The sequence below is a fragment of the Chelmon rostratus genome, chromosome 5, assembly GCF_017976325.1.
Source record: "Chelmon rostratus isolate fCheRos1 chromosome 5, fCheRos1.pri, whole genome shotgun sequence".
Classification (NCBI taxonomy): Eukaryota; Metazoa; Chordata; class Actinopteri; order Chaetodontiformes; family Chaetodontidae; genus Chelmon; species Chelmon rostratus.
In genome coordinates this window covers 20,997,899-21,021,313 of record NC_055662.1, presented here as the reverse complement: position 1 = coordinate 21,021,313, position 23,415 = coordinate 20,997,899, and the positions used below count along the sequence as shown (strand labels likewise).

The 23,415-nt window shown below is 44.9% G+C and overlaps 1 protein-coding gene across 2 annotated transcripts in view; it reads right to left on the bottom strand.

Annotated features, from left to right (window-relative positions):
• The window catches only part of ebf2 (EBF transcription factor 2), a 29,912-nt gene extending 6,857 nt beyond the window's left edge, over positions 1 to 23,055 (bottom strand). For both annotated transcript variants that reach the window (XM_041936466.1, XM_041936467.1), the window contains exons 1-7: positions 22,922 to 23,055; positions 20,841 to 20,997; positions 19,039 to 19,096; positions 17,424 to 17,479; positions 17,229 to 17,302; positions 15,788 to 15,856; positions 52 to 133 (exon numbers count right to left, since the gene is read on the bottom strand). In XM_041936466.1, the coding sequence (XP_041792400.1) occupies positions 52 to 133; positions 15,788 to 15,856; positions 17,229 to 17,302; positions 17,424 to 17,479; positions 19,039 to 19,096; positions 20,841 to 20,997; positions 22,922 to 23,055 (630 nt within the window). The remainder of the gene's footprint in view (positions 1 to 51; positions 134 to 15,787; positions 15,857 to 17,228; positions 17,303 to 17,423; positions 17,480 to 19,038; positions 19,097 to 20,840; positions 20,998 to 22,921) is intronic.
• Positions 23,056 to 23,415: the final 360 nt, after the last annotated feature.

Genomic DNA, 23,415 nt, shown 5'->3' with positions numbered 1-23,415 from the left:
ACCTTCCCTCTCACACACAAGCACGCTCATGCACCCCCCATCTTTTCATACCTGAAATCTCCTCATATCCCTCGGGTTTCCTGCAGTCTTCAGACAATTCTGGTTACATTTCAGGAAAAACTTCAAGAAGAACCTGCAAAGGTAAATAAGAGGGCACATGTTTGTACATCTGCAACGAAGAAATCACATGAAAGCATCATGTATATGATTATTTGCTACCCTGCGAAAACGCTAACAGTCAAAGGAGGCATTCATTATTTTTCAGAGACAGGTCTTGTGGGTGGTATGTGTGCGTGTGTGTGTGTGCACATCTTTACGATTACAGCTCGGGCATCAATCCCAGCTGTTTAGCTTAGTATTAAAGTCAATGTTATTACACTTTAAATCAAGTGATGAGAATTTGAAGTCCAGTGAAACACGCTGCTGTGTTTCAAAGTAAACTGGAGACAGTGATGTATGCCAGGGGACTCAGGGGACCGCGGTATCCCGCAATGCCGTATTTGAACCCCCACATGGGAATGGAGAGAGAACGAAGTACAGGCAACAACAGAGAAAGTGAAATGAGGAGGTGGAAAGAGGAAGGTAGTGATAGAGGCACTGGCGCTGGTATGGACATGAATTTTGTTTTCAAGTATATGTGTCTCATTACGTATGTGAGAGTACTTTTGAGGGTGATAGGCTGTGGAGACTGAGCGGAGGAGAGACAGAGAGAGGGGTGCTGATAGCCTCTGCTACACCAAAGAAAACCTGAGAGGAAGGTGGAATAAATAGGAGAGAGGGAGACTACGGAGAGAGACTCCAAATCCCAGGTGTACACAGTTCGGCAACATAGCCCGCTGCCATGGCAACGCAGCTCTGCCGCAATCCCAAAGTCCCCATGCTGAGAGGCAAAGACAGCGATGGGAAAGAGAAGGCAACAACAAGAACACATTCCATCACTGAAATACAGCGAGGAGGGAGGAGAGAGACTTGGCGAGGTGAGAGGCAGGGAAGTATATAAAGCGAGCAGGTGCAGACGAGGCTGAGAAGATCCACACAAATCTCACAGCGAAGAGAAATTAGGCAGAGGATGTGTGTGCTAAAGCAAGAGAAAAGGAAAGCGAGGTGGGAAGTGGCACGGCGTCGTGCTATAACTGCGGCCATTGGCAAATATACAGCCCTCAAACCAGATGTCCACTTCACTTCACTTCACAGAGAACAACAATTCTGTGTTGCCTATAAAAAGCGCAGCCATTAACGTTCCAATTAAACAAACAACAACAGCGCAGAAGAAAAAATGCTGCAGAGGGAGGCAGCGGTTTTTGGGCTACATGGTTAGCTCCAATCCCACCCACACCGCGCTCTCTGCAAATATAAGTCATCTTAATGGAGAACGGTTGTTTGGAGAGGAACTTCATATTGGCCCCACAGCCCTGAATCCTCCCATCGAATACTAATCTCTCCCTCACTCTGTCAGCTTTTACTCGCCATTCTTCCATCACTCGCTCCAGCTTCCTCCCATGTGAACAGGACCTGGCTTGAAAGTAGCTCTCACTTCCAACAGTGTGTCAAATATTTCTTGATTTGAGATATTTCGTCTGAGGACAATCAATATTGTTGTTGGCAGAGGGTAATTATAATTAATCAGTGAGAGCTCGGACCTCCAACCTCAAAGCTGCGCTAGACCTCAGTTTTGCGTTGAAATATGTTTAAGGGCACATCCTCCCCTCTCTCACTCTGTTTCTTTCCTCATCTGTGTCTGACTTGGTTATGCATCCTTGCAACTGCCTGCTGGACACCACGACAGTATCGGTTTAACATGATTTAAGATCACTATATGTACACTACATGCACAAGGAAGGCCATACAGTGTGTTTCCAGGCTCTGAAACGGGACCATAATCAAAAGTGTTCTGTTTCATTTTACTGCCTCCTTTGAGGGTTGTGCTGCATGTATGTTTTATCCCAGGCAATGATTCTTACATTATGGCTCATATTTAAAGGCTAGAGCGGCCATTTATAAAGGGGTAAGTCAACACAGGGAGCACATTTTTGGTTTTAATAACCTTGTCCACGGTCCGGCTGCGGTTCAGCCATAATCGTTTCCTTGTCGCTTGCGTGTTGGCCACTTAATGTTCATCTAACCAGCAGTCATCATTCATTTGACTGACTGACACTCTAAAACTTGCGGCGATGCCTCAGATAGCGAAATCACAACCCTAATTGAGAGGTTGTCTACATCCATCTCAGGCTTTGTGCACTTTCTGAGGGTTCTTGACCTTGTTTGTTGACTTCTTCTCATCATTCCTTGTTTGTATGACACCAGATGCCTCACACACACAGAAACACACATTCACATGCATGCATGCACACTCTAATACACCGACACCCCCACCTTTGCCCCCCGTCCCAAAAACCCATTGAGTCAACTTTTCACCCCCCTCAGTTCGGACGCACACAGCTGCAAATGCTGAAATTAAAGCGAGACATTGACGCATATATTAGCATGCATTAGCCGCTTCCCCCTGCCCACTTAACATGCAAATCTCCCAGCCCCGTCGCCTCGCACCTTCTGCCACACATTCATTTGCTGAATTATAATTAGACTAATCTTGCATAATTAATAAGAAGTCGAGGACCCTCTGTTTTTTATCCCCTCCTCTATTGTGGTTGCAAAAGTTTAATATTGCTGTTGTTTGTTTTTGTTTTGGTAATGTAATACACCCACACACCTCCCCATCCAGAGGGAAGAGAAGAGGAGAACATGCAAAGAATTGGAGGTGATCTTCATGTCACAGGGAAATTGCAGAGAAAGGCTATTTTCAAAGAACTCCACATGCTTAAGCGTGTTTACATTTAATGCGCGCTTTGTTCTTTACATTCATGGACTATTCTGTTCCATAAAGCAGGTGTGAGATGGTAATTCTGCTGGTTTAAAACACTGTTAAGTGGGTAACATAGTGCAAATAATGCTAATGGGAAACACATTTCAGCTTTTAAACTGCTTTATATGTCTGTAATGATAAATAATGTTGTTTTCAATGGCTAACATGTGCACTTTGTAAAGCTGAACTGAAACATTGTCTAAATTACAGAAAAATGATTATCTTCCTGTGGCATAAATTACTAACAAATATTAAACTTGATAAGAGCAAACTTCATGATTTGTGTTGTTCCAAAGCGCTGACAGATTTAAAAAGTAATTGAATTCCACAGAGTTTACTGTGGCCAGCAATGGAAAGCAAGTTTTTATCTTCCACAACATCTACCCTCCACAGACACACTTAAAACAGGAAACACAAACAAAACATAGACCCAAGTCTTAAACCTCGGGATCATTTTCCACTGTGGCACCATGGGGAGTCTGTTTTTTTCTTTTCTGTCTTCACTTCTGCATCTCTGTCCTGCAATCCCTTTTGTCTGCATCTGCTTCAGTTCCCAAGACTAAACACAGGCCTCGCAGCATGAGGCGGCCGTCCCGATGGTGACGACTTGCTTGGCTTAAAGTAGTTCAGCGACCAACCAGCAAGTCATGACACTAAAAACAATAGCAGAAATGCAGTTTTTGTAAATATTTCACTCCTCAGTGTGGACCCTCAGTTTCACATTTCTCAGTCCACTGGGGCATCTGTTACACATAAGTGTTACTCACTATGCTTTACATATGGCCTTAATCATGCACCAAGCACCTAAGCAGCACAGGACCCCCAACAAAAATTTTCATAGGCATTCATCAGCACTAATCACTGTTGACACAAACTGCCTTTTCACATAGACATAAAACACATCGCCCTCTGTGCTCATTGTAAATGAAGGTTTACTGGTGGCAGCAGCTCTTGAAGCATGTGATGCAAAAGGCTCAAGTTAGTTAGCAGCACAGCGAGAAACTTTCTCCGCTTGTCTCCTTTTCTGGATTCGTCTTTGGCCCTCCAGTTTTGGGTTACTACTCCACAGATGACAAATTTAGGCCTTGATGCAAAAATATGGGAAGGGAAAATTTAAGGAAAAGAATGAAGAGGAGGACATTGTCATAATTTTTGTTCGGTAGACATAGATGCCCTGATGCTCACACACAGGCAAAGAAGAGGAGAGGAGTGAGGACAGAGAGGTGGAGACAGAAAAAAGAGCTGCTCCTCTTCATCCTCTTCAGACACCCTAACCCCCTGATAATGCTCAATAGCCAATGATTCTAAGAGCTAAGCAGAGAGAGGCAGCGCCCTTAAAAAAGAGGGCGAGAAGCAAAGACAGTGGAAGAGATGGGGAATGTTGATGTCCTGTATTCAGGGCCATCACTCATCAGGCATCCCCTCCATCACCCTCATCACCCCCTCTCCCCACCCTGAAAAAACAAAACAGTGTCCTGACATGGCGGTGGAGGGGAGCTGAGGGGAGGGCAGGGAGGGAGAGAGGAAAATTAGGAAACCAGATGTGAAGCATTAAAACATACTGACATGCTGAGGGCCTTCCTCTGCCACACTCACACACTGAGAGCACTAACTCATACAGCAGGCCCAGATGCATGCACGCATGCATGCATATGTCACACACTGGCCGTACAAACCACACACATTCGTGCATGAGTTCACAGAGAAATACACAAAGACAAATGCTGACTTGCAAGCAACCATGTGTGCGCGATCAATCACGCAAAATTATACACATTAGCAAAAATGATGCCTCAAAAACAAACGTGTAAAAGTCCTAAGTTTGTGCGTGCAAGCTGATTTTCAATAGAACATGTAGGTAACGGGCCAAAAACACGCTGCAGCTCATGGCTATACGCTGCGATTTGTTTAAACCAGTGTTGACCTACGAATATTTCACTTGAGGCATAAATCTACAGATGGGTCGTCATGCATCAGTGTATGGATACGCATCCAATTAGTACATGTACCCGCACTGAGGAACGGCTGGGGGGTGGAGGTGTTTTGTTTTCCTCCATGGGGAGAGCAGTGTTTGGGGGATGGAGCGAGGGGGTGAGGCTGGGGGGTTAGTAATAAATACCCCTGGACCCAGGTCCCCTGGCAGACTGGAAGCTAGACTGGTCACCAGGGTTAACACCCGGGGCACATGAACTTTGACACTGCTAATGGGGCACAGAAAACCCTCCCCGAACTGATACCCCCTCTGTCGCATACCACCACGGGACCTTTCACACCAGCCTCCCAGTCCAACCTCCCCTCCTCCTCCTAAAAAACACAGGGATATCTATGGCACCGGCTTTGCTCGCCTTTCACCAGCAAATGTCACACACCCAAAATGAATCCATGGTCGTTTTGTCTCTCGTTTTTGTAACAGCTTTTATGATGCACATCCAGCTGTGGGCTAGTTTAAGCACAAGCTTATTATCCATCTACCTCTTAGCAAATGGCTGGTCACCAAATTACCCTGATGTCTGATAGTCTGTCAGTGACATCAGTGCTTATCCTGTATGAGTTGGGAGAGTTTAAACAACATCTGCACCCACACCCACCTCAAGCCAGCCAAGGGAAAAACAGTGGTGAATGAAGTATTCAGAGCTTTAATTCAAGGATAACTACCAATACCACAAAGTAACAGTACTTTAATATCTCACTCAGGTAAACGCTCTTGTTTTGCAGCTGAATGACTGTTCAGTGTATTATTGAAAATTAAAATATGAGATTATCAGTACTGATGCATAGTCATTGTCCCGTTTATTCATTCTTTAATCAGACGATTGCTGATTTAAAAAATAGACTATATCTTATTCAGGCAAAGATCTTTAGATAGACAAATTTTAACAAGTGGGAAGTGATCATCTTATTGATCAGTGGTAAGAGAATCAGGGAGTAAATCAACTCCAGGTTGTCTCAGGCAGACAGCGAGCACATGGGGGAACTCAGCTCTTTATAAATTTGCCCGTTGGATTGGCTGTGCCCTTCTTGGCCTCTTCTCCCTTGCCTCCCAGGCTGGCTTCACCCCTGCAACCTCAGCCCCAGCCCACCCCGCCTCTAAACTTGAGAACTGTGACAAAGCCAAACATTTAAACCACGAGTGCTGATTTATAGAGCTTGGTAGTGCTGTAAAACCTTCAGGCTTGCCACCGCAAAAGTGAGTGAGGCACGGCGGAGCTGAGAGGAAGAAAGTGAAACGATGGGAAGGGTACACAAGAGGCACTCGAGTGTTTCAACGAGGTTTCTCCAGGGTGCTAAAGTGTTTTACTGTATAACCTCTCACTGGCTGCTAAATGTGCATTCCAACAATTTAAAGTGAATTAATGTTTCGGTCTCCCAGGCTTAGCGAAAAGCATAGATTGCATACAAAGCTCGGCCACATGGGAGTACGGTCAGCCTGCCAAGTAGATGGATATGGAGAGATATTCAGAGTCTAGAGAACATGAATTCACAACCAGGATAGGGAATAGAAGTCCCATCAGTGGCCTCACCTCTCCCAGCATGCTTGGTGTGTCCTGAGGGACGAGGATTCAAAATATACTCTCAACTGTCAAATGGAGACACGGAGCACCCTCTACAGCTGAATAGATTTCAAACATCCCAGAAGGTCATCTGCAATACACCACCACTAATCTCGCTTTGTCAATACCCTTTCAATCAATCAGCCACTAATCAGATTCACCAATAACACGTGCACATCAAAGCTCGACCCAAACCTTTCTGCGAGAAGAACAATGAATCTGGGATGGATGCCACTGAGAGGGAGAGGAGAGGAAAGAGAAGCAACAACAGAAGGAGAAGAGATGTCTTCTTAATTAGCCAGTAATGATAAGATCTGACAAACAACATCTGTTTCCAGAAAGAAGGGGGGGGGGCAAAGAGGGGGAGGATAGGAGAGGGCGGGAGAGAGGGATAGGAAGGAGGACGAGAGAGAGAGAGAGATAGAAGTAGCTGAGAAACCTGTGAAGCCTAGACAACAGGGACCTGCTTGTAAGAAAGTAAAGGGGGAGCGGAGGGGATGTGTAAGGGAGGGAGCGCTGTGTTGCGTGACACAATGGAAGAACGGAGGATGAGAAGTATAACAGAAGTGAGAGAAAGACAGAAAGGGGAGAGAAATCTGACAGGGTTGAGGGAGTCGAAGAGCCAGGACGAATATGACAGACAGAGGGAGGAAAACAGATCAAAATGAGAGAAAAGGAGGGAGATAGGCAGACGCCGGGAAGGTGAGCTGGATAATGGTGCTGCAGGGAGAGAAGAGGAACGTGTGAAGAGATAGGAATGGAATCACTCAGAGGTCCAGGGTGCTGCAATTTACTGTCCGTGGCTAATACACAGCAAATGTGTGGAGCCGAGGACTGGGAGAGGAGAAGGGGAGCCGGGTGATGGGGGGGCTGAAGGGAGGGCACGCAGACTGTTGGGGCTCTCAGCATGCCTGCTGGGAGCCTGTCAGCAGTCACATCACCCCCTGCCCTCAGCCCTGACAGATTCATCAGGACCATTACACACACACACACACACACACACACACACACACACGCTTATGCATGCATCCAAAAGTGACATTGCAATTGTTAAATCGCTTTTCCTGTTTTTCTTTGACTTTTAGTTTTCCTCCGTGATGAGGAAAACACAACATCTGTTGCATTAATGATTCAGCCGGCAACACACAAAAGAGCCAGCGATGAGATTTTACTTTATATACTGAAGTGCACAAGTCTATCCTGGACTCCAAGCCTTATTCCTCTATTTGCATGGTGTTATTAAAGCGCCAGTATTGTTTTGAGTTCCATTGTATGAAAACTGCATCTACACAATATCCTTGCCTGGTTGCTTTTTCCACATCCCACAGGAGGAGTAACTATTGCCTTGAGCAAAAGCCAATAGAGATACTTAATCAAATTCTGCATAAGAAATACTGCAGATGTGTAAATATTAGCGTTAGGAAGTGTTTTCCAAAAGTGAAAGGGTGGAGATTTTTTGGAGAAATCTAACTCCTTGGAGAAATATAGTCCGTCCAGATTCCAGATAAAGAGACAAACAAACAAATAAGGAGGCTAGCAGGGCCGGCCCAGCACCAGGGGGCATTGTTAAGTCATTAGTGAAATTTAAGACCTTAACAGAGGAGGATGACTGATCCCCATCACACACACACAAATATACACACACATTCATACACACCCTCACAGCTCCACCCACAGCAGCAACATCTAGCCAAAGAAAACAGCCCTTGTTCCTAAATACCACTGCTAACTGGCCTCTGACTCCCCACCCACACACACACACACACAGGAGATCCTGATTATACTGATACAAGATCTCCTTACAAAATAAATGGCAAATGCAGGAATTTCACATGAAAAATAAACCCGAAGACAACCAAATCCAAAGTCACACACACACACACACATACCCACACAGCGCTCACTTGCTTGTGATCTGAAGTACCTCTAAATCACACTAATCTGCCCCCTTCTGATCCTCTGAGTGGCCCTACTTAATCTCTACACTGCTCAACCAAAGGTGAACCCTATTAGTGGCCAGACAAATGGTGGAGTTTGCCCCAGCTACTCTGGGAGAGCGAGGCCTTTCAGGGTGCCACTGAGCTGCAACTCGAAACTGCCCCCATCCCATCCTCTCTGCATCCCACCCACTCAAAAAGTCCCCCTGCTGTTCCTCCACATTGGCCCACTAGTAGTCCATTCCCATTTCCTGTCAAAACATTTCCCCACTGCTCCCCGTTTCCGACTGCCCCCTCTGTAGGCTCTCTCAAAGAAAACAAACCAGGCCTACTCCTTGTGTCAGAGGTCAAGCCACAACAGCTAACACTGGCCGAAGCAGAGCAAAGGTGACTAAACACAAACTCGGCTCATAGCCTACTACTCATTATGCTCTTCCTGTGCACAATGGAGTCCAGGATCTTCCCGGTTCACATGAGACCACATCGCAGAAAGCTCAAGCACCCTCAAAAGGTCCATGAACTCATTTTAACAAGTCTAACTCTGAGTGAGGCTCTCACTGTTTGAAGCAGTACCTGTCAGTGAATTTGATATTCTCGACATTGCATCGTCTCTCCCTGTCTGTCTTTGTGTCATTCTCCCCCTTGCATCGCCCCAAGGGAGGAGCCATCCCCACCACGGTTCTGTGCCAGCTGCTCAGTGGTCCAGCCTGTGTGCCGCTCCGCTGTGTGAGGCGGTGTGCACTGGAGCCTCAGGGCCCTGTCGCCACGCTGCCTGGCCCCCAGCCTGAGGGGCTGGCTGACAGGGGGTCTGGAGGGACTGGACAGTACTCACCCACCAGGGAGAGACCTGTGACAGCGGACTGAAGGGACCACCAGTGTGTCTGACTTTGTCTCCGTGGATGTATGTATGTGTGACGGACAGGTAATTTATGCATATTTATGACAGCATTGGTGTGATGTGTTGATTGTGAGTGTGATCCAGCAACACTACAACCTGATCAGTCCGTGGAGTGAATTCCAACAACTGTGAAGCTGAGTTAACTGGTGCTGATACTGGTTTCATTCAATTTATCAGAATTATATATTGGTATACAGCTAACACAGCATGCAAGGTACATTTAACTCTAGGTTATCATATCATATTGTAAGTTACAGCAACTGGAACTGCCTGAGGTAAGGTGACTGCATACAAATGTCAAATGCCCTGAGTAAAGACACTATATGTGCTATGTGTTAAAGTAGCATATCAGGAAGGATCATAACGCACTGCGATACACTCACAAACCTATAGTACCAGACTCTTTTGGGGCTGCATTCAGTGAGAAAAGAATTGTTTCTCCATAATTGATTACTGTATATTTCCAGTTCAATATAAATGTGTTTTCGTGCACCCATGCAAGTCGATGATTTGTTAATTTTTAACAAGGGGGATGGCCCAATGGGAACACCCCCCTACCGAGTCTCCACACCACCAACTAACACACACACGTACACCTCCCAAAGGACATTGTTGCAGGACACCTTACACCAAACATCTATGACAAAAAACTGTGTCAGTCGTCATGTCTTCCCTAAAATATTTTGTTTAAGCGGTTGCTTGGTCTGGTGATGTATTTCCAGAAGCACATACGCCAGTGAATGATCATAGAAATATTATAGGAATATTATAGGAACACTACAGGCAGCAGTGTGTCTCTCTGGTCCTCCTGCTGTTGCATGACTACATCCTGCTATTTGTCACTTTGATCATGAAGGTGACACTGCTCTACAGAGCACATAGGCTACAATGCAGTATAGAAAGTTTTTATTATCTATGGTTTAGACACTTTTATAGATCCAAGACAAAACTGATACATGGGCGAGACTGAGAGAAAAAGACGCAATTACAAATCTGTCTGCTACTTCAGCACCATGGACAGCAGCATAGATTTATCAATACACAGCACAGTTAGGCTACTGATATTTCAGAGCCATGGTCGGGGCCATAGATTCTAACTCGCACAAACCTCAGTCAGATAGAGGATCAATGAGTCAGGAAGACTAGACCATCATACTCAACTAAACAAGCCCTCTGCCCCTGCACTCTTTCTGCTTCGAGGGGATGAAGAGGGGGGATGGCAGGTCGGCAAGGGGGATGCATTTTGGTCAGTTTGCTAGGGGGATGACATCCCCTCTCATCCCCTCTCAAATCGCGCTGCACGTGTAGACATCAACTGCTATTATGCCAAAGACATACTTTATATGAATAGATTTCATACTTGAATCCCTTACTGACAAGCCTCAATTTTCCCTTGTGGCCAAATAAAAGTCTATTGAAAATTATTTAATTATTCATTATTTCAGCACAGAACCACATCTTTATATGTGTAGGTGTGTGTTTGCCACAACTTTCCCAGCATCATTCCAGCCAGAGACAGAGGCTAACAATGCACCTCCTCCACATCCTGTGTAAGTTGGATGATGGAGGATCGGACTGATCTACAACAGTTACTGCCAAAGACCATTACGTCTTTTTCTCAGCTACTTCTTACATACAGTCCTCCTTACTCATGATTTGTCCCGCCCAAACATCCTGTTTCAGAGTAAAATGAATTGAACCAGGAGGAAAATTCTCAAAACTCAAATCCATTCAAAGGATTTTCATTATTTCTTGGCTCCAAGATGGGATTGTTAACACCAATCGTAGCACTGCCCCTCAGGATTTTCACCTATTAAAAGCCTTTTAGACAGGCCATCTTTAAGGAAATGTGATATAAAAGGTAACAGCAGTGCAGGAACAGCATTGCCAGTATCAACAGGGAAAGCTGCAGGATGAGTTACACTTTACAGCAAGAGGAAAATCTTATACTGGGAGTATGAGAAACAATCTCCTAAAATGACATTGTTGTCTCACGCATAAAACTCTCAAGTGCATATATGATGACCTAACAGGGCGACTTGGCGGCAGTGCGTGAGTATGCATCTGGGAAAGGGGAAGAATTCGACCCCTGACACAGTCCAACAAATGTTGCTGCATTTATTCTTTGGCTGATAGTTTAATGTTCTTTTCCCAAAGACTCACAGCTTCTATTTTCTTTCTGGTTGACGCTGAAGAATGAGGACGCCTGTGTTCCCCACCATTAGCAGTACAAGGAGAAACGATCAGACCTGCAGTAAGAGCAGGTAGAGTTTTCAGTGAAAAAGGCCATTCAGAAGCACAGGGGGAAGAGGCCTGCGTCGTCGTATTCGGTTATTTTATGAAATTAGTTTAAGACCGGCAGGCACAAGCAGACGGATGAATTAACAGATGGTCAGACTGCCTCTCTGAGACACCACACTGGTTGAGGCCAGACATTTACATGCAGCAACAAATGATATCTGAATAGTTTATTGTCAAACTGTCCAGACAGTGTTAATCCGTAAAGAACTGTAAAAAAGAGCGACAGTTTTACGGCACATCATAACTGAGATTCTGTGCATGTGTGTCTGCACGTTACCATATTGTGTCATTTATTTTATTGCAGGAAAAATAGGTTTGAGAATTAATATCAGCATGAGGAATTAACAAATAATGACTGGACTGATTAACGTTCAACAAGGGAATTTTGTAATTGAGCTGAAACTATCTGCTACACATCGATTAGGACTGTAAAAAAACAAAAAAACAAAACCCTGCACTGACTAGTTGAAAACAAAGCTGTGGTACATGCACCTAACTAGAACCAAGACTACAAACAGATCAATACGACCCACAACCTAAGATTAAGAGTAATGGATTCCTCTTGGAGCCGAGCATCTGAAGTCAAGCCATCGCCCGGGACAACTAATCATTGCTCAAATAATAAAATGATAAAAGAAAGAGAAATCACAGAAACTCCGGCACGTGGAGTATTGCAGCTGGAGGTTTTGTTTTTTAAGTCAGCATTCAAAAATCAAAGCCTGATATACGTGAGTATGTGCGAGTCTTTGTGAGCTCATTTTGAATGTAGGGGTGGGAAGAGCCATATTGACAGCATCGGAAAATTCCTATTGATTATTCTTCTTTTCTCTGAGCGCAGGCTTGTTAAAAAAAAGACCCCTCGTGGAAACACGATCAATTAGTGAGATAGTGCTTGCCATTGATCAACCCCACCCCCCCACCCCCTACATCACAACGCTCTTGCCTTACGATGGATCCCTCCACACACTCCTTATGACCAACTATTGATCTCAGCTTCTTAGCCAAATATAAAAGCGCACACTCACACCGAGCACTGACCCTCCCATTCAAACCACACCGTCTAATACTAATACTGACATCTGCTTGTCTCCATTGTAAACCCACGGTTCACTCATAAATACAGAGGCCAGCTCTGGCCCAGAACCAATATAGCTTCTGAGAGGTTAGAGGTCAGCATGGCAATAATCCCACCATTAACAGATCTGCCTGGGTTAATACTGAGAACTTCTCAGAGTTGACAACCTTCACGGAGTCAAAGCAGCAAAGACTGGTAAAAATTACCAGAATTATACATTGGGTCAGTCATATTTTTCATTTGACTGTTGATTATTGCCGGAGTTAATCAATTAAAATTGGATCAATATCGATAAAAATCAAAGGTACAGAGCAGAGAAAAACAGCTAATTCTCCATGTCTTGGAGCTGGAACCTGTTTTGCTTTCTTTGCTTAATAAATGACTCACACAATTGCAAAAAATGTTTTATGCTCTGCTAAAATTATTATTTTTTAAATAAAGAGGCAGTAGAAACAGGTGGAAGAGTTAGTGAAGATTTATGGTGATGATGCACAGAGGAATCTGTCCATTGATCAATCATCTAACCAATCAGTGGACAAGCCAGTCCATCAGTCAAAGATAAGACACTCTCCGAAGAGAGAAGTCACATCAGGCCTGAGAGTACAGCAGTTCACCAATGTTAAGATGAGATAATTGTAAAACTATTAGACACAGCAGGCAGAGGGGCATTAGATAATTCTCTCCCATAGGCAACTTAAGAGTCATCTCTTTGTCAACGACTGCCCTTGCCCTCTTCATCCCTCGGTCCCTCCACCCTCTATCCCTTCACCCCTCCCAACGGATCAGCTGTGATCTCCTCTCTCTCCTTTCACTCAAATCAGGATTAGGGAGAAGAGGGGGTAGAGGCGGGGAGGGGAAGGGTGCAGCGGCAGCAGGAGAAGGGGGAGAGAAAACTGAAACAATATGGAAAGGAGATTAGAAAAGAGGGGGTTTGGGCTGTTTGGGGAATTGCAAACTCCCTTGTGCTTGGGTAGGTGTCCTAATGACACCGCCTAATTATGGCAAAATTAGACAGGCTAAAGGGAAGGAGGGGGAGTGGTGGTGGAGGAGACGGTAACGTGAGGGGAAAAGAAGAGGAGCGGGGGAGTTAAGCAATAGGGAGCGAAGAAGTAAGTGCACAGTAGGAGCGAGTGGAAAAGAGCGAGAGGGGTGTGCAGAAGTACAGATAGGAGGCGAGGTGGGGAGGAAGGGAGCATGGGGCTGAGAGTGAGAGAAAAAAGAGGAAAGGAGGAAGAAAAAGGGTAGAAAGCAGTGGCTGGGCGATAGGAGTGAGGGGGCCCCAGCACGCTGCATGTTAATTGGAGAACAGGTGTTGGGGCTGGGAGCAGGAGGCTGATTACTGGAGCCACAGAAACAGACCATCTCCTCCACACACACACACACACACACACACACACATACCAACTAACACACATGCACACAACTGCAGGCACACACATGCACAAATGCACGTAGGCTGCACACACACATACACACATGAATAATTTAAGACCCAAGCAGTGACTAGGAAAAAAGGTCAAAGCAGGGGTCACAAAGACACATACACAATCGCACATACATCCATATACATACATAAATAAATGTGCAAGGATCCCAACACACACACACACGAAAATATACATCCGTTTCTGTGCACACAAACAGTGTTTACATGCTCTGAACACACACACACATCTCGCCCTGTCAATCTCTTTACTTTTTTAGTCGAGTGAGAAAGTGCGCATAAGGTGGGATAAAAGGGCACAGGGCCACGCAAAATTCCATTGGCTTATCAGAAATTAACTGGCTGCTAATAGGCCGCTCCCCGAGGAGAGGATTTCGCCGGCCAGTCAAGAGGGAGAAGCCCCCATCAGGACGGGATATGCCCAGTGTGATTAGAGAGTACAGTAGGTCAATGATTCCATTTAAATCAATCCCCACAGCCGCACACCAGCCTGCACACACACACACACACACACACACACACACACAGAAGAAGTCACAAAGAGATATGGATCACTCTCTCCTCAACAGCCTGCCGCCGAGCTACTCGCAAACAAATTTGGAAGAGGTTTAGCCATGTTAGGAGGAAGTATAAAAGGGCTGCAGAGGGGGTTATTGGGAGAGTGATGTCCTACAGTAAATGAGAAAAGCAGCTGCTCCAAGGAATTCTGGGAAAATTCAAAAGACAACAGCCCGATTTTTCCGTTATATGAAAACTATCTTCAGTAGAGATCCTTTGAGACACACTGTCAACAGCCAGCCAGCTTGAACTGAGGAGGGGAAAGAAAAAGGTCCTTGACGTATATGAAGCGAATGTTTTCTAGACAGACTATGTGAGGGAAGGAGAGAAGGAAGGAGAGGGAAGAGGAGGGATTGAGAGGAGATGAAGGTTGCTTCTATGACATCACACAGAAAGTATTTCACATGCGGTCTGCTTATGAGCATTCATCACACCAGTTAATGCCAGGCAGACAGCGCGAGACCTCCGAAAATCCCCCGGACGTGAAGGCCCTCACACACGCTGATTACAGCTGTGGTCATCCACCTTTAAGCCTGATAACTGGCTGTCAGGGTGAACATTCACCACATATGTGAGTCTGTCTGGTGGTATGAAAGATCCACATGCTTCTGATAAAAAGAAAATCTACGCTCTTGGCAGGTTTCAGGTGTGGGCTGTTACATGTAATGAGTGACCAAATTGAAACAGATCCCAGCAGGCTGAAGATAGATCAACAGACAAACAGAGAGCTGAGGAAACACATGGGAGACAGACATGGACACAGATACTCTGTACTGTATATAACAGCCTGCTTGCACTGATGCAGTGTAAGCTGACGATATGACTGTATGCTGTAAATATCAATATTTATGTGTGACGTGTGCATGCACATATTATTATTCACATGTGAAATACACACACAAACATTAACACTACTGTAGAGATACATGCATCCACGCCATGCATGCATATGTTGTAACTGGGGCTTCTACTCTGCTGTGTAGCTGCTCATCTAGCTGTCTGTAAAAGCAACAGCTGATTGGTGAAATTTCAGCACAAAAGCCTTCACATCTCTCTTTGGAAGTGTGTAGGTGCGTGAATACAAAGAAAGGGCAGCCTGAACATTTAGTATGAAGAGGCGCTCCTTAGAGGTGGAGGACACTGTGGTTTGATCTCATTACCTGTCAATGATGACTGGGTCAGAGGGCGTCTCGTTTCGGTTGCCACAACTTTTCTTCTCACAGCAGCGGCTGAGTGGACAGTTAAAGAGACAGAAAAGAGGAAAAAGTCAGTGGAGGAAAAAAACAAAACAAATTAAACAGGAGGAGCCATCATTTGTCTGGCCCATCCAAATCCTCAGGCCCAGACTACTCTGCCCTGCAGTCGGCCAAGATCCAGGAGCACACAAAGGAGGCATGAGAGGGGAGGGGAAGAATAGACAAAAGAATAAAAGAGGAAGAAAAGGTACAACAACACACCCTACAAACAGTGAGAGACCATTCAAAAGTGAAAAGCCAGCCAGGCAATCTGTCACATTGATTTCAAAATCAAACTCAACCCCCACGCAGCCTCATTGCACACACACACACGCACACACACACACACACACAAACACACACCATCCCACAACATCCTACCATTCGTCAGCAGTCCTGTCCGAGGAGCCTGCTGGCCACCCAGCCCCCCTCCCCAAAGTCCCCTTCACTGCATAACAAAAGTGCCCCCACCCCTAACCATCTGCCACCCCTACACCTCGCCTCACCCCTCTCGTGTCCCAGCTTGGCCCTGCCCTGCCCCCCTCCGCCCCCCTGTCAGACGGCCTCACTCCCCAGCTGTGACGCTTGCCCTCTGCCTCTTCGGCTCTGTTATTAGCCAGCTGTGAGTCACATTCGGGCATCTGCTGGCTACACAATGGCAAACCCCACTCTGTCTTAGCCCCACTCCCCACGTCCCAGCCCCCTATCCTTCCCCCTGCTGCCCCTCGAATCCTGGGTCACTGCCCCACTTCCAGACCACTCTCTTCAGTTCTTCTTCTCCATCCTTAACCCTGTGTTCACCTTTTCTTCATCCATCAAATCATAACCAAAACCCTGCGGTCCCTAAGCCATGGCCAGACCCTTTTAACTTGCTCTGCTTTTGTAACAACTCTCCGACAGCCAAAATATACCACTGTCATCACTTGTTGACAAAGCTGAAACGCGAAGTCTTGGCTAAAAAGAAGTTCCATTTCGATGCAGGAAAGGTGGATTGTCCCCCTAAAGTGTGTCTACTGCTGTCAGCTGTGGTCTGGCTGCAAAACCCCAGGCCAGAGAGAGAGAGAGGAGCTCCAGGAAGAAACAGGAGCTGGCCGGTGACACGCCGCGTTACAGCAGAAAGCAGCAGGGGGCTACCACTGTAACAAGGATGATGACAGACGGGCTAGACTTTGTTCAACCACAGTCTAGTTTTCAAAAAAAGTTGAGCCCCAAGCGTCATCCCAAAACCACATTTCAAGCTGACTGAGACAAAGCAGAGCGAAGGAGAGTAATGGATATTTGGGCTTCATCCCTGTGGGTGAAGGGTTGAACGAGTGTGTGTGTGTGTGTGTTTCTGTGTGTGTGTGTGTTTCTGTGTAGGACTCACCTGCACATAACCTCGTGAGTGAGCAGAACTCTGCACATTTCTGGATTCTTGTTTTGTCCCTCATAGGATATGGGCTAAGCAGAGGAAATAAGGAGCGACGGGACAGATTCAGTTTCATGCAGAATCAATTAAACTCCTACTTTCATAGCGGAGGGCTAAATCCCCTTTTAGGAGGCTTGAGGAAAGTTTACCAACCTGTTTAGTGACAGAGTCAATAAGGCGTGCGTAAAGATCCTGCTCCGTGCGAACCCCTGCGAAAAAAAATTGGTTGTAATCAATAACTCTAACAACATCTTTGGCATGAGAGAGATTTTTCCAAAATGAAACACATATTTCAAAGAAACTGAACATATGATCTCGTGGCCTGCTAAAATCAGACATTTTTGTTGTGTAGATGACATCCACATCACTGGAAATAGTGGATTAAGGCTGTTTCAGTCATCTCTATTTGCAAAACACTACATAACCATAAATGAAACTTCAATTAAACTGCTAAACACACTCTAACCAGTTGATAAAAAAGTGCGTAGTGCCGAGGACTCTCAAAATAAAATGGAAAGATTTATGATATTAATCTTTTTTTATCTCAAACTCTGGACAAGCTCTCAGAAAAAGCATTGAACTCTGTCCAGCCAACATGGAGGAATAAGATTGGCATGCAGTTCATATTTTCTCTCGGATGGTTTCTGAGGGGATTGGAAGTTATTTGATGTTTGATGATTATTAGTCATGTTCTGCTTTGAGGCCAGAATTTACAAGCCCATTCTCACGATTTGTCAGGCTGTTCTTTTTTTTCTTTTTTTTTTGGCTACTTCTCAGTTCACGTCTGATTTAGTCCGAAAGTTCACGCGACTGACTGGAGATTAGAGTTATACACCAGCAGGTAAAATGGTACCTGATCAGCTTCTTAAAGGGTTCAGTTGAAGAGAAAATGTCTTTTTAACGTTTGCTCTTGCTTCTGTGTAATCAGGTTAGCCTCTGACTGAGATTTCCACAAACACCTGAGCCTCCGTATGCTTCAAACCCTCCGCTGTAAATCACACAAGATGTACGGAAACGACATGTAATGAATTGCTTCTTGAGAGAAGAGAACATTACCCAAGGATTTTTTTTTTAGAGAGACTTTGGAGAGTATTGCTTTTAAAATGTGTTCCTCTCATCAAAGTCTCGATTGAGATGCCTTTGATATCGCTTGGGGGAAGGGGATGAGAGGAGGGGATGTAGAGGAAGTGCTTTTGGTGTGCTTGTATGTACGTGTGTGTGCGCGCGTGTGTGTATGGAGGGTGTATGAGGGGGTTGCTCTGGAACATGTCTTTTATCTTCTCTCCCATGGGTGCCACTGCGATGGCAGAGTAGGGGCAGCAGTGGCTCATGGGAACCGAATTTCTCTGCGTATCCCCGGATCTGATGTGGAAGCACCATGGGGGGTTGGAGGAGTTGGAGGGGGATGTGGGATGGGGGGTGGGTTAGGGTGGGGTGGCAACATGTACCTAATTTCTCCATACATGGGCCCAGAAGTGGCTCCTTGCAGAGCCGAACATTGAGTTGTACAAACCCGATGATTAGACGATGAGCTGAAGGTAATTTATGAGCTCAGAGAGGAGAGGCGAGGTAAGGCAGGGGTGCATGTGGAGGAAGATTAGTTAAGTGGAAAGGTGTGTGTCGTGTTAGCAAGCTGGTGTCACCGCTGACCTTTTTCAACCCCTGCTACATGCAGGCCTCGGTGGCGGCGTCTAGACGATCAAATTAGACACCTCAAAGGGCAAAGAATCAACCTATAATCTGAGAACTGGCGGTCGACTCTACTCACCGTTGCTGTAGAGGAGCTGCAGCTTGTAGTGTGTGCCGTTGTTGGTCTTTTCTCCCGTCTGCTCCTTGGAAAAGAGAGGACAGACGCACAGACAAACGCAGGGCATGCAGTTAAGCACATTTGGGGCACAGATAAGTACAGCTGAGCATCAGTGAGTCTCCCCTAATCCTGCGGCTTGTCCTTCATTGGGAGCAGAGATCAGAGGGTTGTAGGCTCAAGGCCCACGTGGGACCTTTCGTCGTGCTCGAGAGCTGAGCGCTTAACCTTGAGTCGGATGTTCTTTGTAGGGGTTGAACTATCATGTCTGATACGAACTCCTAAAACCTTGCGATCAAATGCAGTAGTCCTCCCCGCCGTAAGGTAACACAGGCATGGTTATATGTGCGTGTGTGTGTGTGTGTGTGTGTGCAAAGTGTGTTTCAACGAGTGGAAAGTACTGTATGTGAGACCGAGCAGCAGTCGACCTTGACAGAAAAACTTCCTTTCTGCTATCGCTCCTTCCCCCCAGGCTCTCCACTATAGCCTCTCACTTCTTCCTCTCCCCCCACCGCCTTCTCTGTCTCTTGTTCCTTCTCTTTCTTTCTCTTCCTCCACCTCTACTGGTCTTTCTAAGTGGTCTCAAAGGAATGCTCTCTGGTCCAATAACCCAGGAGGCTGGCATCACAGAGACGAGAGCGAGAAAGGAGGAGAGAGAACGAGGGAGGCAGAGAAACTGGGAAAAGGAGACAGTTGTAAGGGGAAGAAGAAGTGGGGAAATTAAGATGCATGAAGATAAGTTGGTAAGTAAAAGAGCTCAAAACTTAATATCAAAAGTGAGATTGAGCCTTAACATCAGGAGATAGATGGATGCCTGGCTTCATAAGTTTTATAAATATACACAGAGGAACATTTATTTCACCATGCCATCGCTCTACCTCTGCATAATTACAAAGCAAAAACAGATGCCAGGGTAACCATGCAGAAAATGAACTCCTCCACTGCCGTCATATTACTCCACGCTGGCCTGTGTGGCACAAAGGGGAGCACACTGACAGCTTTCAGCCCTGGCATTAGCACCGCCGCCCGCCCTCTCCCTCCCACCCCGCCCGTGAAATTCATAGCAAAACTATGTTTGAACTTCAGTTGACAGGACGGTGTCCTCTTGTCTTTCTCACAGGGGAGAGCTGTTGCCAGTTTGGGAGCTTCTCACTCCCCCTCGCCACAAGGCAAAAACATCCATCAACACTGGGCATAAGGCTCCCGCTGCAGGCAGTCTCCCCTCTCTAGTCTCCTTCTAACTCTGTCTCCACAGTGCACCCTTCCTTATTTTGGTCTTGTCCAACCTGAGGAATCCAGCTCCCCCCACAGCAGTATTTAGAGTAGGGGAGAGAGGGGGGGAGACTGAAGGAAAAGAGACTTTGATGATTAGTTCACTGTATAACTTAACAGGAGAAGCATAATTTGCATTTTAAAAAGTAGTGATGTCCTCCTAATGAGGCAAGCTGCTAATTAGTCATTAGATATTCTTTTTCAATCCCACATCATCAGCTCATTGAGGCTAAAGCTTGTGTAAACATGTAGCCGTCAGCTGTTCGATATGCTTGGCTTTACTTGGGATGGGGAAGCTCAAGTTGAGCACCTGGTTACAGCTGAAATACTGTATATCACTGATACATTCTGTTGCTCGCAGTTTCTGGGCCGACGCTGCTTTAGATTTATGGTTTTGAGGTGCTCGAAATTCCCTCTGAGAGAAGTGCAAAGATGAAAACTGCACAGGGGACTGGTGACACCTTCAAATAGAGGCTTCAGAAACACTCACACACCTTGTCGTGCTCAACAAAGTCCACAAACGCAGTCCTCTCCACCTCCACAGGTTGTCCGTGTCTGTCGTAGAGCGCCAGGACAAAGTGGAAGAAGTTGGATTTGCGGAGATTTGAGGGCGGCTGCTTCTCAAAGTGAGCTCTTGACAAAGCTACTCCACTGAGGACACAACAGGAAGAGACAATCAGCTCACACTTCCCATCATCATATTAAAGACATTCATATTGTGATAAATATGGAGCTTATTTTTGATTCAATTACAATCTAACAATGTCTATAATCAGAAACCTATAAACAGAAATCTAAATAAAAGAAAAACTAAACAACAGACAATCTTTGCAGTAAATAATTAAAACTACATTAATATGCAACTCAAATATGTTTGATTTATTGGCTCATTAAAGGCAATTATACAAATATTGAAATCGTTTTTTTAAAGCATTTAATGTCCCATTGGTTACAAAGTTGTTTTTTATTCTCCAATTGTTAAGGCTTTCAGTTTATCCATATAATAATTATCAACAATCAATTGCAAAAAATAAGAAATAAAATAAAAAGCACATCATTTATAAATAATCTGTTTTTCCCATAACTTAAAGGCCCTTTGACCTGTCTAGAATAAACTAATATGGCTTGGAAAAATGCGCAAAGACCAAAGCAAAAAGGAAAAACAGGGAAAGGAAAACTTGCTGAAACTGTGTTTTAGCCTGAACACTGAGAAGTCCAACAGAATCATGACTTTGTCGGAGCAGCTTGATTAAAAATGCACAACAGGCTCCTGACTGTTGAATTTAAATAAATCAAAGCTGTGGGCTTTGTCAAGGAGACTCTGGGTCTGGGTCTTTTATCTCAAATCAGCCCAGAGAAGGGGAGTAAATGTGCACAACAGTTGTTCTGTAAATTTCACTTCAGTCTAAAATGAGCCATTTTATACGTCTTTTCAGAAACTTGAACAGATTATGGATATTTTTTTCGTGACAGCCATAAACGTTTCTTTTATGAACAAAAAAAATGCCCGAGGAAAAATGTGCTCATGACTTTTGATTTACGAGTTTTCTTTTAATTCTTTATAAAATATTAGAATAGAGATATTTGAAATTATAATTTAACGAACTACAAATTAATTAATGCTTTCAAATAACCTAAATAGATTAGAAAAAGCACCATAGTTATTATTACTTACAGTAATTGATATTTATATTGTGTGTCTATTATGTTATGAATTATATGAACTAACTTGCTGCCTTTTTTCATGAAAACGCTCCTGCGCTTTTATGACTGTTTCCAGGTTGACTGCTTTCTAAACTTTGGACACAGTCAGTTTGGAGCATGAGAACAGTGTGTGTGTGTGTGTGTGTGTGTGTGTGTGTGTGTGTGTGTGTGTGTGTGTTGGTAAATAAATGAAACATGTGAAGACGGTGACTGAACATCTGGGGGAAACAGTGTGGGACAGGCAGGATTCAGCGATAGAGAAGCGGCTTCTTCTTCTGCTGATGAAACATCGTAAATGTGAAGTTTGAGGCCGGTGAGGATAAAAATGTGATGAAAAATATCAGCTAGAATAGCTGCTCTGAAATCAGATATATTCAGTCACATACAGGTTTTGAGGAATTATCTCAGATTTAATTGTGTATCTAAGTAAAAATAAGTAAAGCTGACCTTTTGCACGAGAGGAAATTCTCTAATCAATCGCTCCGTGTGTGACTTTATGTTAAAGTTGTGATTATTAGTTTTACGTTTTGGCAATAAAGGCCCTGCTTCCTTTAGTGCACATAACCAGATATTTCCTTTTATCACTTGTAATATAAACTTATAATATAAATAATAATAATGTGTCAGATTTGTTTTTTATTTTTACGAGTTTGAGTTTTTAAGGGGACTCTCACATATTTTGCAACAAGTAGTTTGCAGCAGTTTTCTAAAAGGACGCGCGCTCTTATGTTCTCACCTTTTAAACGATATTGTGCTCATGCTGGCGATCCTTAAAATAAATTATGTCACGTTGCTAACAAGCCAGGGCAGCTGCTGAAAAGAAGTGGCGAGTAATGGTTATGTCTGTAGATCAGCTGGGTTTGTACTGTACCTTTGCGCTGCTACGTTCGCATCCACAACCCCGACATTACGCACCCACGACCGGACTGGATCCATCTCCTCTCCAAGACTTCTCTCTTTTAATCCGCTCACTTCTCGAATCAGATGCTCCTGGATCCCGAACATTTAAGCCCTGTCTTGGTCGTTTTGTTGCACTTTGTTGAACTTAAGCAAAAACTGACTTGGAGAGCTGAAGCACTTTGGCAAATATCCCCCAAGGCGCTGCGCTCCTCCGGAGCGCCGCAAGAAAACTGAGCTTTCACAGAGCTTTGAAAAATAAATGACGGGCGCTGTGTGATGTTTCAGAAGGCGTCTCCCGAAAAATCCACTCACACTTTCTTTTAAGGCTGAAACGACGATAACAGATATATTCCCCGACTAAATGCAAGCATTGTCCAAGCGCCAGTCTCCAGCGGCAGCACGAGCGCAAATGGTCACCTGCTCGGTGGGCTCAACTCTTCACAGAGTTCAGAGCGAGTCGGAATA